The sequence below is a fragment of the Helicoverpa zea genome, chromosome 11, assembly GCF_022581195.2.
Source record: "Helicoverpa zea isolate HzStark_Cry1AcR chromosome 11, ilHelZeax1.1, whole genome shotgun sequence".
In the NCBI taxonomy this organism is placed as follows: Eukaryota; Metazoa; Arthropoda; class Insecta; order Lepidoptera; family Noctuidae; genus Helicoverpa; species Helicoverpa zea.
In genome coordinates this window covers 7,832,335-7,849,747 of record NC_061462.1, presented here as the reverse complement: position 1 = coordinate 7,849,747, position 17,413 = coordinate 7,832,335, and the positions used below count along the sequence as shown (strand labels likewise).

Genomic DNA, 17,413 nt, shown 5'->3' with positions numbered 1-17,413 from the left:
CAATAAACAGGATTTTTTTAATATAATATTTAATACAAAAATAAAAACATATATAAAAAGCCAGTTACAGGCGGGCTCTGAATGCTCTGATACACGTCCATTCGGAACAGGGCTACCTTGATTCAGAATGAAAATTTCCGTATGTGTGCGGCGGTCAAACCAAATTGTTCGCGAGCGCTGCGTTCGGAATGACGACATCAGGTTTTATTCCGTTCTGGGTCCCCGAACGCACGGAGAAAATTTTAAACCGAATGTCAGGTTTTTTTCCGTCCGGAAAAAGTAAGAACGTGTGCGCTCTTGTGAACATTTTGTATGAAAAAAGAGCATTCCGGTTTCCGAATCAGGATTCCTGATCAGGAAACCGGATCAGGAAACCGGATGTGTGTTGCCGGCCTAAGGCAGTAAAAAAAAAGAATACGCAGATAATATTTCGGAACGCACGCCAATTGCTGTCAGACAGAAAATGACAGAAGACAGACGGACATTGACTGACAGACAGAAGTCACTTGAATACACAAGCGATTATTTGATTTATTTATATTTACAATTACACCAAAACAAATTAGCTACTTACATTATCGAATTTGTATCACTTCTGATCTCTACTATTAAGGATATTTTTTTCGCTGGTTAAGATTTACACTGTGATGCTTGTGATGTGTAACTAAATACTATTATTCCGCACTTAAATACATACATCTATAGAACTTACGAGAGTGGATCGGGGCCGACGAGGGTGGCGCTACCGCCGGCAAGCACGGCGTCCACGATGTGGGACTCGTCGGCTTTCCTAGGCGCCTTGACGCCTAAGTTCTACGTTGCCCTGACGGGCACGTCGTCGCTGATCTCTGGGCTGATCTTGATCTTCGAGTGGTGGTACTTCCGCAAATACGGCACGTCGTTCATCGAGCAGGTGTCGCTGACGCACCTGGGCCCGTGGCTGGGCGGCGGCGGCGGCGGCGACGCGGACGCGGCGGACTGCAAGGTGTGGCGCAACCCGCTGTCGCTGCTGCGCGGCGCGGAGTACGGGCGCCTGTGGTCGGCGGCCCGCCGCGCGCCGCTCACCTACTACGACATGAACCTGTCGGCGCAGGAGCACCAGGCCTGGTTCGGCTGTGGCGCTGAGGTACGTAGCGGGGGCGCGAAGGTGCGTTACACGAACCTCTACGGTTCTCACATCTGATTCTGATCTGATCTGAGAGGAAAGAGTGTATTTTAGTACTTTTTTATTTGTTATACCTACAGACTTCAAACCTACTAGAAGACATGTTCTTCATTTAGTTGGTTTCTGTTTTGGTGTAAATATGTGTGAAAAAAAGTTAAGACCAAAAACATGCTTGCACTATCCGGTACTATAAAAATTGTTTATGAATTGCATTCAGGGAGTCAGGAGATTTCAAGTTTCCGAGCTGAATTCTGGAACTCTGGAAGAGGTAGTGACTGACTTTGCACCAAAGCTAGTCCAATATCCGCCGTTAAGATGACCCACTGACTTAATATATGTATAATTTTATATTTAACATTTTGACTCCAACGTAGTTTGGAAGCCGACCTCAACATAGTTGGGAAAAGGCTCGGGAAATGACGATATTTGATTATCTGTATTAACCAATGTCTATTGCAAAGATCGAGTATTAAGTATTCAAAAAGCTTTTGCCGTACTTAATGAAGAGACAATACTGACATGAAGTATTAGGTTTAGTGTCTTTAGGTATATTATTATAAACAAGATACTGCCATCAGTGGTTCTTCTGCTTGAAAAAAAGATTGTTCTTAAAAAAAAATCAATATAATGAACATTATAAAGTCCTATCGATACTTAGGAAAAAAAAATAAACCATGTCGGGGTGCGGTCGCGCAGGGCCCGGCCGAGGAGGCCATGGCGCGCGCGTGGCGCGAGCGCGAGCCCGGCGCCCGCGTCGCCGCCGCCCGCGCCGCGCTCGCGCTGCGGGCCGACTGCGCCGCCGCGCTGCTGCTGCTGGCCGAGGAGGACGCGCCCACCGTGCACGAGGCGGAGCGCGTGCTGCGCCGCGCCTGGCGCGCCGCCGAGGCCGCGCAGCGCGCGTCGGCCGCGGGCGGCGCGCCGCAGGAGGCGCGGCGCGACGCGGCGGTGCTGGCGCACGTCAAGCGCCGCGCCGCCATGTGTGCCCGCCGCCTCGGCCGGCTCCGCGACGCCGCGCGGCTGTTCCGCGAGCTCGCGCGCGACGCGCCGCCCGCGCTGCACGCGCTGGCGCTGCACGAGAACCTCATCGAGGTGCTGCTCGAGCAGAAGGCCTACGCCGACGTGCAGGTCGCTATACTGATCGCCATGCCAACTTTGTTTCCCTTTTATCATGTTTTTATAGAAATAACTATGTGATGGTGTCCATGGTAACTAATTTTACCATCTACCAAGGTATAATCCTTCATCATTAAAATTAATTGCTATATATGTAGTTTTGATGACAATACAATAATAAAATAATATTATACAATGATTCTGTCGAACTGCTGTGATGATTCAGCCAGAAGATATGAACTGTTACAGTGGCACTTGATGATGGAAAATCGTATCATAGCTTTGTTTGGACTTGTTTAACAAGTCCTGAAAAGAACATAGATCACAAGCCAACCTCAACATGTTGGGAAAAGACTAGACAGATTAATAAAAATAAAATAAAATATAAACACCAATTGATCAAAGATCGAAACTGTGCTACAGTTTCGATAAACAATGACTTCAAAATTACTGCAGTTCCTAATATCCGGACAGAATACCTGTTGAGATCGGCACTTACAGCTGGTTATTGATGATGTTTGCGAATAGTTGATTGTTCCGCTAACTGTTGTGCGCCGGCGCAGGCGGTGCTGGCGCGCTACGACGACGTGGGGCTGCCGCGCTCCGCCTGCGTGTGCTACACCGCCGCGCTGCTCCGCGCCCGCGCCGCCGCCGCCGCGCCGCGCCAGCACGAGCTCGCCGCGCTCGACGCCGCGCGCCGCGCCATCGAGTTCAACCCGCACGTGCCCGAGTACCTGCTGGAGCTGCGCCCGCTCACCCTGCCGCCCGAGCACGTGCTGCGGCGCGGCGACAGCGAGGCGCTGGCCTACGCCTTCTTTCACCTGCGGCACTGGCGCGCCTGCCCCGACGCGCTGCGCGTGCTGGCGGCGGCGTGGGCGGGCGCGTCGCGGCGTGGCGCTGCGCCCGCCTGCGCCGACCGCGAGCTGCTGCCGGCGCACCACGCGCTGTCGGTGTTCCCGCGGCGGCGCGCGCCGGCGCTGCTGCCGCTGGCGGCGGCGCTGTGCGCGCTGACGGCGCTGCTGGCGCTGCTGGCGCACCGCTGGCCGGCGCAGGCGCACGCGCTGGCCCGCGCCGCCGCCGCCGGCCTCGACCCGCGCCGCCTGCACGCGCTGCTCGCCGCCGTCTGACCGCCAACTGACCGCCGCCCACACACCGCACTCATGCAATAAACTAGTACTGCCCGACTCTGGCCTATCTTTGTTGTCGACGATCAATAAACCCATCATTCTCACTGTTACTCGTATATACCTTTATCTATATACCGTAATTATAGTTATTATTGCTCTAACTAAGGTATAGCAGTGGAACATGAACTAATTGAATATTTATCCTTACAGATGGTAAAGCTATTTCAGCTCTCATCTTACTGCAATATTATATGTACCTACAAGCAAATGAAGCGACCAAAACATGCGTTCATTGCGCATGCACTGATGATTGCCTATCGGTCATCCATAACCCCGTTACCCGGAAAACTGGACTGGCAGTTTTCTGACTACCCGTGATGAGTACGCATACATTCTGCTAATGTTCATAGGAATGAACAATGTTGTATGAAGACGCATAAGCGTCCGTTCAGCTCTCCACGTCAAATCAACTTTCGCAATGAGCAACTATCTATATACGAGGATAACTTTAGATAGTATTATTCGAGTGCTGAATTAATGAAGAAAAAACATACGCACACACAGCATTTGTAATACTGGGCGCACTGCGCAGCGGTCGTAGTCATTACTATATCTACGGTAGGCACATACTTATGTAGGTACAATGTAGGTAAAGTTATCGGCACGAATCTTGAGCTCTGACCTTCACCTGCGCAGAATTAATTTATTGGGTCCCTTTTGTTTGTGGTATGAAGTGAGGCGCGGGGGCGGGCTAAAGCGGTGATTGGCCCGCAGTGCATCGCGTCATAGCCGTCACTCCGGATTGGTTCTTTGCTTTTTTTTTTATAATAAATCACTTCTGCGCAGATGTAGGTCAGAGCTCAAGATTCGTGCCGATAACTAAACGCGATTGTAGTAAAAACTTCATAATACGAACAAAAATATTATTGTGAGATCTCAATAAATTTTCTTGCATGCATTGTGTTTGTTTTGGATATTACGCAAACATTAACCCCGCTTGGACTATAAGTGGAACGTGTTAAGGGCGAGCGGCTGTCCGTCTGCGCGTCACGTCGCGAACTCGGCACGGACGCGCCGCGACTCGCCGCCCGCAGCAACCAGAGTGCTGATTCTGTGTGCGTTCGCGCAGCGGAATGTTGTTGAATTTAAAGATTTTAATTATGCAGATAATTAGTGTATGACGTCCTATAATTGTGTATGGTAAATAAAAATTTGTGTATGCAGCCATTGTGGAGAAATTCACCAACAACAGATTCCGCTGGGCGAACGTTGGCGAACGTTGTCCTGGCGGAACTTTTTTTAATCCATAGACTTTAGAAGAAAAGAGATGTGTCCAAAAATTAGTGTGTATTTGTGTATAATTGATTATGTATGAATGAAATCAGTGCATGCATAAACTTTGGAGAAATTCAAGTTTCCGCTACGCGAACGTTTGGCCATTAGCTAGTTTTCATATAAAGCGCTTACATAGAGAGCTGTAGATTTTTACATACGTTGTTTTGAATTTGTTTATATTTGTTTAAAAAACAGATTTAGAAAAAGTCGTAGGGTTTAAAAGATAAAAATATAAACGTAAAATACACTTATTAGGTCTTCGTTCTTAAAGTATGCAGTTTGGGGTCTAGATTTTCACGTTTACACAAACCTTGTAAGAGTCTCCAACATGTTACCAAGTATCAATGATGTTCCGTTAGTAATTAAAAAGTTATAGGATATTTTATCATGATATATGATGAATAGATCACTGTTTTTCAAAGCAGTCGAATATCACAACGTTCTAAAGGAATTGCATGGTAAAATGTATGCCAATAATTAGTTTAATCATTCAACTATTCACTTGCAAAATTTCATGTCATTAAATTCAGTAATTAAAGAAAGACAATTATAATACTGACGGAGCAACGCAAACCTACATAATCCAACCAAGTTCGGATAGCTACAAAAAAGCGGCCGTGCCATATGTCTAAGAAACGTTCTTAACTTGGAAGGTTAGTATAATTATTAATATGGTACAGCTGCGTACACAAGCGTTAGGAAAAAATAAAACAATTGCATTTCTTGAATGAAAATTATTTTTTTTAATAATAGCGCCACTATCTACGACATTTTAGTTAAAATACGTAACGTTTATTAACGTTATTTTTAATCACCTAGTTAAGTAATTTATGTAAGTAATGATAATAAAAATATTTTTGTACACGGATATTTAAATAGAGAAGTACTTGTTAATTGAAGATTTATTTTTATCGTAGATAGTGGCATTATTATAAAAAAAATAATTTTCATTCAAGAAGCATTGTTTTATTTTTTCCTAACGCTTGTGTACGCAACTGTGCCATATTAATAAATACTAACCTTCCAAGTTAAGAACGTTTCTTAGACATATGGCACGGCCGCTTTTTTGTAGCTATCCGAACTTGGTCGGATTATGTAGGTTTTCGATGCTCCGTCAGTATTATAATTGTCTTTCTTTAATTACTGAATTTAATGACATGAAATTTTGCAAGTGAATAGTTGAATGATTAAACTAATTATTGGCATACATTTTACCATGAAATTCCTTTAGAACGTCGTGATATTCGACTGCTTTGTAAACAGTGATCTATTCATCATATATCATGATAAAATATCCTATAACTTTTTAATTACTAACGGAACATCATTGATACTTGGCAACATGTTGGAGACACTTACAAGGTTTGTGTAAACGTGAAAATCTAGACCCCAAACTGCATACTTTAAGAACGAAGACCTAATAAGTGTATTTTACGTTTATATTTTTATCTTTTAAACCCTACGACTTTTTCTAAATCTTTTTTTTAAACAAATATAAACAAATTCAAAACAACGTATGTAAAAATCTACAGCTCTCTATGTAAGCGCTTTATATGAAAACTAGCTAATGGCCAAACGTTCGCGTAGCGGAAACTTGAATTTCTCCGAAGTTACCTAATGCATGCACTGATTTCATTCATACATAATCAATTATACACAAATACACACTAATTTTTGGACACATCTCTTTTCTTCTAAAGTCTATGGATTGAAAAAAGTTCCGCCAGGACAACGTTCGCCAACGTTCGCCCAGCGGAATCTGTTTTTGGTGAATTTCTCCACAATGGCTGCATACACAAATTTTTATTTACCATACACAATTATAGGACGTCATACACTAATTATCTGCATAATTAAAATCTTTAAATTCAACAATATTCCGCTGCGCGAACGCACACGCTGATTCTGAGTTTTGTAAGTTTACGCGCTCGATAAGGCATTATTACTTGGCTGAAGTAAAGAGTCGTATGCTACATGATATGATTAGGATATAGAACGTTCATTCATTTTTCCGGATAATGACGTTTACTACCTATTTCGCAAGTGAGCGCGTTTATAATACAACCAAGTGGCGATGACAGCTTTCATTAAATAAACAATTCTAAAATCAATGCTACGTCATTAAGTTGTATGATAATTTATGCATCGAGAAAACTTGCAAAACTCGCACTAGGCACTCAGGACGCCACGGCAACGTGGCGTGAGCTCACCTCATGCTGTGAGGATTTTGGAAAAGACAGATTCGAGGGAACTCCTCAATGCTATACCTACCTACAGCGGTTACATCTATTTGAACAGGCACTTAACTAAAGAAAAACCATCTTAATTACTTTATTCACCTAAGAACTCCGTTTAAAATTAATGTTATGGCAATCATCATCTCCCTAGCCTTTTCCCAACTATGTTGGGGTTGGCATCCAGTCTAACCGGATGAACTCCAGTGTTTAACAAGGAGCGATTACCGATCTACGATATCCGATCTGACCTCCTCAACCCAGTTACCCGGGCATCCCAGTAGGTACCCCTTGGTAAGTAGGACTATTATCAGACTTACTGGCTTCTGACTAGCCGAAAATACAAATTATAACAACCAATTCAATCATTATTTTAGTGTACTCAAGATCGCTTACATACACGTATATTGATACTATATTGTTAAGAGGCTATTCAAGTGTGGAGTTGGTATTAGGGCTTATTTTATGAATACTGTCGAGAACTTTTCGAGATAGGTTAGCGGTAGCAGCTACTTATAGTAAGTACCTAAGGTATATTCGTAGGAAGGTATTGCCGAGAACTCGTACACAGTGTTTAATTAAATCACCATTAAGTAAGTATATAATCATTTTAGATTTTAGACTCGAACAGTTAAAAAATTTGATAACGGAATTAAGAAATAAAGATACTTTATATACGATTGAACCTATAGGTACTTGATATTATTGACTTTGTACAGCACTTCCGACCTGGGACTTGATTCTGCTAATCTTAGGTACTTAAGCGATATAGGATTGATATCCAACTAAGATTCAATCACGACTCAATTACGATTGAAGTAGGTATATGTTGCATTCGTTCTTTGTTTTAAATACCTACCTAAGGTCTCATCTCTGCTAGGGTCTCCAACATTTCGGAAGCCACTTGAGCCTCTGCAAGGAAATAAAAGTTAAGAAAGTTGATTTCACCCCAGTCGGACAGCCCGAAAAGCCAAATTCAAGCGCTCGGCCTTGCCTCGGTGATCAACCAACTCGTGCACTGGACGACGTAGGTAGGTGCGAGCTTAAGTACCCCCTTTGAGGAACCCCTTTTTTTGACAATAATATGAGCTCACGACAGTTGTTGGTTTGTATGCTGTTTACGTATAACAATAAAATAACCTGGAACAAGTATTGGGCCATTAAGTCTGACACCAGTCTAACCAAGGGGTATCGGGTTGCCCGGGTAACTGGGTTGAGGAGGTCAGATAGGCAGTCGCTTCTTGTAAAGCACTGGTACTCAGCTGAATCCGGTTAGACTGGAAGTCGACCCCAACATGATTGGGAAAAAGGCTCGGAGGATGAAGTATTGGGCAATGAAGGAGGTTTTCAAGAGTAGTCTACCAGTTACACTGAAAAGTAAAGCTATGCAGACATGTTTAGTACCCTGTCTCACTTACGGCTCCCAAACGTGGCCCTTGTCAACAAAACAGACATAATATCAAAGTGTGCCAAAACAGCATGGAAAGGAGTCTCCTGGGCCTTAAGCTAAGAGATAAAGTGAGAAATGAAGACATCAGGAAAATTACTAAGGTAAAAGACATAGCAAAAACCATTATGACCCAGAAATGGAAATGGGCCGGGCATGTCCAAAGATCACCAGGTAACAAATGGTCCAAAACTGTCACCAATTGGTACCCGATTCACAAGAAAAGACGACAAGGAAGGCCATTCAAAAGATGGAGTGATGATATAATTGGTACGGTGGGAAATACCTGGAGCAGACTAGCAAGAGACAGAGCCAAATGGAAAGAAATGGAGGAGGCTTTCACCGCCAGAGCGGTCCTTACAAAATACTAACACTAGAATAAGCATAATTTTTTAAAATAAATATAAATATAATACTAACACTACAAATAATATTTAGAAATGTAAGTCTTTTAAAGTGTGTAAGGAAAATAAAGCTCATTATTATTTTTGGGTATACATTTTTGTATCTCGGTATAAACTACCGGGTTTTTTAGATTAGCTCGGGCCGAAGCCAAGTGCTAACCTATGTGAATGATGAAGGGAGATGTGCTGGATTGTTAGGTGTGTTTTGAAGTCTTTGTTGTGTGTCTGTTGGGATTGATATAGTTGTCTGGGTTTCACTGTCATTTTGTAAAAATTTTCTAACGATTCGGCAAGTGTTCAAGATGGCAGCCTTCTGGAGGGTTCGATAGGTGGTCGGTGCTAAGTCCAGTGTTTTCAGCGACTGATGCAGTTGCTTTGGAATTACACCAGTCGTTGAAAGCACTATGGGAATAATTGAGTATTATTATGCTGTTTACGACAATAAGTTCATCGTACTTAGATAATGTAGTTAGACTTTAGACTACTTACTTACACTCTCTTGGAGTTGAAATAAAGGTGTTCGGTCCACGTAGATTGACCTTATTGCAATATTACTGACAACGCGAATCAACAAGTTCACCTGTCACGACTAATATTTCTTTAGAGGTACTTAGTGTGCAACTTACCAACACGTTGAGCAGACGTACATGTAGAAATCACCAACCTTTTACAGTGTACGGTACTAATGGCGTCCAAGGCCGATTTCGGCCACAGCGGCTGTTCTCATTTAAGCAGATCAGCCAGCTGCGCAGGACATATTATAGTGCACGAGCATTTGCGCAGACACAAGTGTACTCACTATTCCTTAACTCTCATAGCCCGATGGGACGGCAATCCGATACGACCGGAAAGAGATCAGGCGCAGGACCGATATTTACGTGCTCTCCGATGCACGGGTGAATCAATCACCAACTTCCAGACTACGGGCTGCTTTGTGAAAGTTTAAGAAAACCCACAAAGCCATTTCGGACCGACCCGGGAATCGAACCCGAGACCTCGAGCACAGCAGCCGCGCTTGCGACCACTAGACCAACGAGGCAGTCAGTACGATACGAGTTAATAAATAAACTGGGTTACTACTTGAAGTGTTTTACATGTTGGACACACTCACTAACTAACACGCAACAATTATAGTGTACCGTGCAGGAACTTAACTGTCCCGTACAAAAGGTATTGCCAGCATTACTAGAATATGGGAGTTTTGTGGGCACAAGTTCTGCTTAGGCATTTGAGGGATCTGCATCCGAGCGATACGCAGCGCCGCTGTGTGACACGGCGGCGGCGTGAGGCGCTCCGGCAGTGAGGCGGCTCGCGTGCGCCGCGCCGGGAGTGCCACGCGCCCGGACACTACTCGCGTCATGTTGCGATGTCTTCGAAATACTTTTATAACTTTTACGTCGCGCTTCGTTTAAGCCGTCATATCTGTTTAGGCTACGAATTATAGGGTTAAGACTCTATCTTACATTTCTTTGTTTTTGAGTATATTTTCATGACTTTATTCGGTAGGGGAGTTGATTAGGAGTATGCGTTTGTCAACAAACAGCAGTGTCGTGTGTGCATCGGCAGTGAGTGCGATGCGGCGCCGGCGGGCGGTGCGCGCGCGCTAGTGCATGCGGCGGCGATGGCGGCGCGCCGGCTCGTGCTCAACGGGCTGACGGCGGAGGTGGGCGCGGGCGGCGGCGCGGGGGACGGCGGCTCGCCGGACTCGCTCGAGTTCTACCACGAGCTGGAGCTGTACCACCAGCTGCTGGCGCTGCCCCCCGCGCCCCCCGCCTCGCCCCCCGCCTCGCCCCCCGCCTCGCCCCCCGCGCGGCGGCGGCGCGCGCGCACTCCCGACCCCACGCCCTCCGCCAAGTGCCTCGGTACTGATGTCACTACTATCTTCATGTAACAATAGCAGTCTTTTGGATTTGTCGCGAACGCACAGAAAGATGCACTCAGTCGAGGACTATTTTATAATATGTAGTCATGGAAACGTATGCGTATTAGACAACTATATCTTTTTGTGTCGTGTGTGCAGAGCCGCCGCGCCGCAGCCGCACGCCGGGCGGCGCGGGCGCAGTCGAGCCCGTCGCGCCCGTCGAGCCCGCCGCGCCCGCCGTGCGACACGCTCGGGTATGTCGCACTTGTATTTACCTATGTACATATATAACTCATGCGCGCCTTGTGTACTTTATATTACTGATGTAAATGAAAAAAATATAAATATATATTTTTCGGAAACTCGGAAATACAGAGTATTCAAAGATTACATGACATCCCCAAAATGATGTGTTGGTGTATAATTATGATCAAGTTCTGTGGGACAATTCATTACATAGTGGCGTCTCTCACGTGTATTGCACTACGGGGCTTTATTGCTACGCTCGCTACGGCACTGCTACGGCACTGCTACGGCGTAGCAACGGCCTTGCTCTACGGCATATAAACGAGTAACATTTGCCATTATCGCAAATTTTTATTTGGGGACGGCGCAGCAAGTTTTTTCTTCCATACTCTTCTGTCTCTAAGACCACACTTACGAAAGTAAAAAAAGTATGTGAAAATATAAAAGTATATGAGTATCAATTAAAAGTCTTCGATTTTTTTTTAAACATGTATAGATTTGGAGATATTTAGTAGAGTGAGATAATATTAGTCAGGGCAGTTATGTTATGAGCTGTGGGATGCATATTTAGTAACTCGCCGTGAGAGGCGGCGAGTGATTAGAGCGAAGCGAAACAACGCGCCGGTAATCTGGCACTCATTTGCCGCTCGAGCGGGCGCCTCATTACTCATACATTTTGTACATTTTCCGAGCAATTGCATGTTAAATCATGAGGAATGTTATAATTGATCGGCTGCACCAGTGTATGAGCGTACCGATGTACCAATGTCGCCCGCTGCACCGGTTTTACGTCGGAAAATCATTCAAAAACTCCGATTAATTTTCAAATAATTCGTAATAACAAACTTATTACAATGTAACGTATATAGCGAGTCTCACAGACCAAACCAGTAACGCAACTCTCTCAAAGCGCTGATATGAATCGGTAGTGAGGTCATAATGAGCTAATTCCTGTGAGCACGCGCTCGCCGGTGAATATTCATGTGTCGGCGAGTGGCGGCGCACTCCCCTCATCGCGCAACATTCTCTAACGTCACGTCGCGAACCCCGACCACTCGCCGACCACTCGCCGACCACTCGCCGACCATTCGCCGACCACTCGCCGACCACTTGCCGACCACTCGCCGACCACTCGCCGACCACTCGGCTGCAGCCCTGAGCATCCACTGCTGATGCCTTGTACTTACACACTACATGCGTCCCAGGCTGACTACTAGACACATTCATGATTGTGTCAACATTCATCATTAAGTGGCATGTTGATGATGTGTGTCGGCAGCAGCTCAACGCAAGCTCGTAGATGTGTCATAGCGGATTCGTGTCCAATAACAGAAGAGAGCTACTGTACACTCAGTAGCAGTGTATTATCACTAAGTACTATAAAAAAATGGAAGAGAATTGTGACTCGCTCACATGCACCGCGCACACACGCCCGTGCCTTACTGGCATAACGTTCAACTGCTATCCTAACTCTCGTCAAACACTTTTTGAGTACATACTTATATGTATAAAAAATAAAATGATATCCCCACACTTCGTATTTGTGCTTAATAAAACACAATGCTTAACTATGATACAAAGTAAATATAACAAATAGCTATAACAAACAACACTTGTGCTAAGGAAGGCTCCGAGCCGAACACAGTGATAAAACCGTAGCAGCGGCTTGTTACAACTTATCAGCATCAAACACTTGCCACTTTACTACGCTGTGCTACGGCGTAGCAAGTGCTACGAAACTCGTAGTATAGTGGAGTATCTCATCACTCTCAACTGTGATAATGTTCTGTTTTCGTTCACGTAAATATGTATTAAGTGATTATTCGTTAGTTTATTTGGCCCTTCAATATTTCACATCGAAATATGAAATCTGTTTGGGTAACGAGATCATAGCGTGAAATATTCATATTCATATTTAAATCAATAAAATTGTCGCATACCTCGATAGATGGCGTTGTCGTCGAATTAGATCGCGCTATGGTTTCGTTACAAGCAAATACATATGTAAGTTAGAATATTATTTTTTTGTGAGATCGATACGCGAGCATTCTAATAGGCATTAATATACTTGTAAATTAATAACAGTATTTAATTGCCATCCCCTCCCAAGTCGACCCTCGGTCTCGTACAAAAACAAAAAATCGAAATTTGAAAAATATGGTCGATCTTACAAAAAGACTGACCAATCAGAGAGAGCTTTCGGACAGTTGACAATTTGACAATTTCTCATCGATAGATTATAATATAGCGAAAAATAATGCGTTAAATTGCAATCAGATGTTACGGTTCACAATAATTCGACAGTTTGCAATCTCTCGAGATAGATTGTAATCTAACGATGTTTGTAATCTTACGGTAACATATATATCCCTCTTCAATGTTTGGTACCCAAAATACAGGCTTGCCTAGTTTGGGGCCAATGTTATATTGTAAAATGTACTTATTCTTTTTTTGGAAATATATATTTTTTTAAATCAAAATGTACTTTTAGGGGTCTGTAACGTTTTAAAGTTGGAAAACAATCCACCTGTGGGATTATGGTTTATTTATTGTGATAGCGTATAGAGGCGACTAACGCGGCCGTGACTGGGCAGCTGAACGTGTGCGTCATACGAGCACAGCGTGTGCTTAGTGCTCAGCTGTGTATGCCGAGCGTGTGACGTCACACGAGCACAGCGTGTGCTCGGTGCTCAGCTATGTATGCCGAGCGTGTGACGTCACATGAGCACAGCGTGTGCTTGGCGCTCAGCTGTGTATGCCGAGTGTGTGACGTCACAGCTGCCGTCGGTATCATCACGCGACAGTTAGCGCTAACGTGTACTCGCCCTTAACGAAATGCCACGCGCTTCACCTTAAGTGGCGACGTAGTCGTCCCGACTGGGACTATTAGCGTACTTAAAGGGTTATAACATTACAGGTAACTTTTATGTCACACTTAGTGTCGAGTTACTGCATGCTTAGAACGTCGCCGGTGGAGTGGGCGCGCACCACACCACAGTAACCACGGAGTAAGGAAACATGAGCGGAGATTCCATATGCAGGTAAGCCAGGAGCCTTCTTCGTCAAATTCGTATCGTGGACATGACCAAAACGATCAGTTACGAGTGAACTAACGAGGCTTTCGGGTTTTTTGAGACATCTGTTAACGATTTTTGGTATTAAAAAAATGAGCGGATTCAAAGAAGGGGAATATAATTTATTTAAACAAAGTAGCGCGCCAAAAAACCAGCATTTTGGCGCGCTACTTTGTTAGGTAATTTTTCGTTATGATATCTCCGTAAGTCATTTCAGTAACTCTCGTACACTCGCGTATCATCGCTACCTGCTGATTGCAATTCAGTTCGAGCGCTTTCCATCTACCCAAGTAATAACTATTGTTTTAATATCTGAAATTAATTTGCGCGCTCACTGAAATTGTAATTGCATGCCGTTTTGATAGCATGTATTCGGTAAAGAGTTTGTCCGTCGAAATCAAAGATTATTTTGCTTTTCACGTGCTCGTTGAAGAATACAAATATAATAGTAATAAATTATTATGCGGAAGTGATTTGTTTAAGTGATAAGCACTTGATTACTATTGAAATTTGCTTAAGTATTCGTTTTACATTGTCTAACGCTGAAGTGATGAGAATGCTATGAACGTAGCAATAACGTAGCAGTCGCGCGGCTCATCGTAGCACCGCGAGGCGTTGATTGGATGCAATTTGAAGCGAACCGTCGCGTCTGCGGAACTTTTTGCGGCCCTTTGAGGTTAGCTCCAATCACAGGTTTTTATGCATTTGCTCTCCCCCCCCCCCCGCCGGGGTTCCCCTACGACTAGCGTGCTCGCTCACATCGCTCGCTCACTGACCCGCGGCTGCACGGCTTTGATCGTATCACGATATTTTGAATATCCGTTTCAGTATTTGATAGCTGAGCACTCATGATGATGAGGTACGTTACAAATGTTCAATTTTAAATCAAAACGAAGAATAATTTCGAAATTGTAACATTATCATATTTTATGTAGCAGTTTGGCTAATATTGAACATGAACGGTTGGTGTGGGCGTGTGTTATGTGGTAGTATTACCGTCCGCAATAGCTGCGTGATTTATGTAATGGCGCATTTTGTTTCAATAGTCTCTGCGGGTTAATTATTGCAAGCGCATCAAATTTGTATAGCACCGGTCGGCGGGAAGCGCGCACTCCGTATACTCGTACCGACACACGATGTGATGACCAACACGACCAAGTGTGACGAATACTCCACAAGTCACGAGATTTACAACTTTGTTACTGATATGAAAATACGAGGAGAGTGTCTCGATATTAGTTCCCACCAGTAATGATCCCACGCTGGGTCGCGGCGCGGCTGTGGCGTGGCGGTGGCGTGCCGGCGGCGGGACGCGCGCCATATTGCCGGATATTGTTGTTGGGAACACAAACGTGACAAGTTAGCTTATTCGCGTGTGTCCACTAAAACTGATTAAATTTTTGGAACGTAGTTCCTTATCGAAAGCGGGCTACACGGAACAACATGAGATCAAAAGTTGTAACGACACTTTTTGCTATAGTTGTGCAGCGTGCGCGGGTTTCTCTCTCTGTCTCTATCTCATTGCATTCAACAGTGTGGTATCGCGACGATTATTTTTGTTGAGTGTGTATAGGTTTATTGTCCATAAAAAATAATAACAACAATGAATCCTGATAGTCCCTTGACACCTCTCAATTTTGTTTTTATATTGATGATGATGTCCTCCTAGCCGATTATCGGCTACGGCGGCTGTTCTCATGTAAGGAGATTAGCCAACTGCGCAGGACATATTATAGTGAACAAGCATTTGCGCAGACACAGGTGCACTCCCTATTCCTTCACTCTCATAGCCCGATGGGACGGCAATCCGACACGACCGGAGAGAGATCAGGCGCAGGACCGACATTTACGTGCTCTCCGATGCACGGGTGTATCAATCACCAACTTCCAGGCTCCGGGCTGCTTTGTGAAAGTCTTCTAAAACCCACAAAGCGATTTCGGCCCGACTCGGGAATCGAACCCGAGACCTCGTGCTCAGCAGCCGCACTTGCGACAACTAGACCAACGAGGCAGTTAAATTAAATTAATTAGTTTTTATATTACTATGAATATCATATGAAGTATTAAAGATCATAGTGCAGAGTGCAATAATAATAAATGTAAGTTTCCACTCTGATCGGATATAATTGTCTAGGAGACTTCCAGCAGTCGGTTACCGGCTACACGCATCGGGACGCATCACCGATGCATATCGGCTGCCGCGTGAGTACCGGCGTGCCTGGCACCGCGCACGTGGCGTCCCGCGCACCGCGTAGCCGCACACGGACACACTCGCTGTATTTTTGCGGAGTGGCGCGTCGTTTGTGCGGCGGCGCGTTATTGTGCAACTTTCCCTATTAGCGAGAGCGGCGTTTTGTCGCGCACTCAAATGTTTGTTGCAGAACCATCGCGCTGAGTACCACGCCATTACGGATATAAACAGGGATGCGTTGAGCTTGCGGTGCCGTCAAGCAGAACTGATACAAGAGCTGGCTCGGAGGAAAGCCGCTAGGAATGAGGAATGGTCGCACGACACGGAAGGCGTCACACGTCGGCTCGGCTGCTTGAGCCTGATGTACTGCTGCGGGAACACTGTGGCGTTGCCCACTGATGGCGATGACGTTGACAAAGATTTATTTTCAGTAAAGGAAATAGATCTTTATGCGGAATGAATTGACGTGATTGCATGAAACATTGTTTTCTACGTAGAACAGATTTAACACATATTTATCAGTGTGAATATACCTGACTCATGATTGGCTACGCCTCGTGGCGTTCATGCATGCTGCTGTCATTCGTTGTGATGATCACACCGCTCCGGTGTTTTACACTAAACTTATTACACCGTGACACTCCGTGGTCACTGCTCGTGCGCGTGTGTTATAGCCATATTGAAAGCTAACTGTGATGCATAGAATATTGTCCAGCGTACTCATTTATTGTCCAGCAGAAAACAATCCAAATCGCTCTGATCCGCGAGTAATTTCTCATCTATTAGGTTTCGTTATAGAACATGAGATGAGAGCGACTTTTATGGTGTTATTAGTTCTGGATTTCTATTAAGTATGTGACTGGTATATAACGGACTTCCATGAGAATAATTGTATGTAAACGCAATAATTTGTTTTGTTTACGAGTAGGTACTATAATACTGTCTAAACCAGTAACCTCTTCGATTTAATTTCGAGACAAATATGTAGCGAGCAGGTAGGGCGTGATTAAAGCCAGCAATGTTTCCAGTAGGTGGCGCTTGTCGGCCGCCGCGAGACCACACTGCACGAAAATGGTATGCCTTTGTGGAGCGCGGCCGACGCCGACGCCGCGCCACTCCTCTCTGTAGCTCGTAATCGCATTAGGTGTCCCGCCGCTGCCAGCTAACTGAACTGCTCGGGAGATCGTCCGCCAGTGAGCATTACATTGCTCCTCAT

At 44.8% G+C, this 17,413-nt stretch overlaps 1 protein-coding gene across 1 annotated transcript; it reads left to right on the top strand.

The window, feature by feature from the left end:
- Positions 1–457: 457 nt before the first annotated feature.
- LOC124634565 (protein ST7 homolog) lies at positions 458–4,363 on the top strand. Its single transcript, XM_047170182.1, has 3 exons — positions 458–1,126; positions 1,862–2,290; positions 2,842–4,363. The coding sequence occupies exons 1-3, from the start codon at positions 770–772 to the stop codon at positions 3,403–3,405; spliced, it is 1,350 nt and encodes a 449-aa protein (XP_047026138.1). The 5' UTR covers positions 458–769; the 3' UTR covers positions 3,406–4,363.
- Positions 4,364–17,413: the final 13,050 nt, after the last annotated feature.

Excerpts from the sequence above, each read along its gene's own strand:
- LOC124634565 (XM_047170182.1), top strand. The coding sequence starts at position 770 with ATGTGGGACTCGTCGGCTTTCCTAGGCGCCTTGACGCCTAAGTTCTAC. Across the intron at positions 1,127-1,861 it reads GGTTCGGCTGTGGCGCTGAG|GGCCCGGCCGAGGAGGCCAT; the intron begins GTACGTAGCGGG and ends GCGGTCGCGCAG. Across the intron at positions 2,291-2,841 it reads AGGCCTACGCCGACGTGCAG|GCGGTGCTGGCGCGCTACGA; the intron begins GTCGCTATACTG and ends GCGCCGGCGCAG.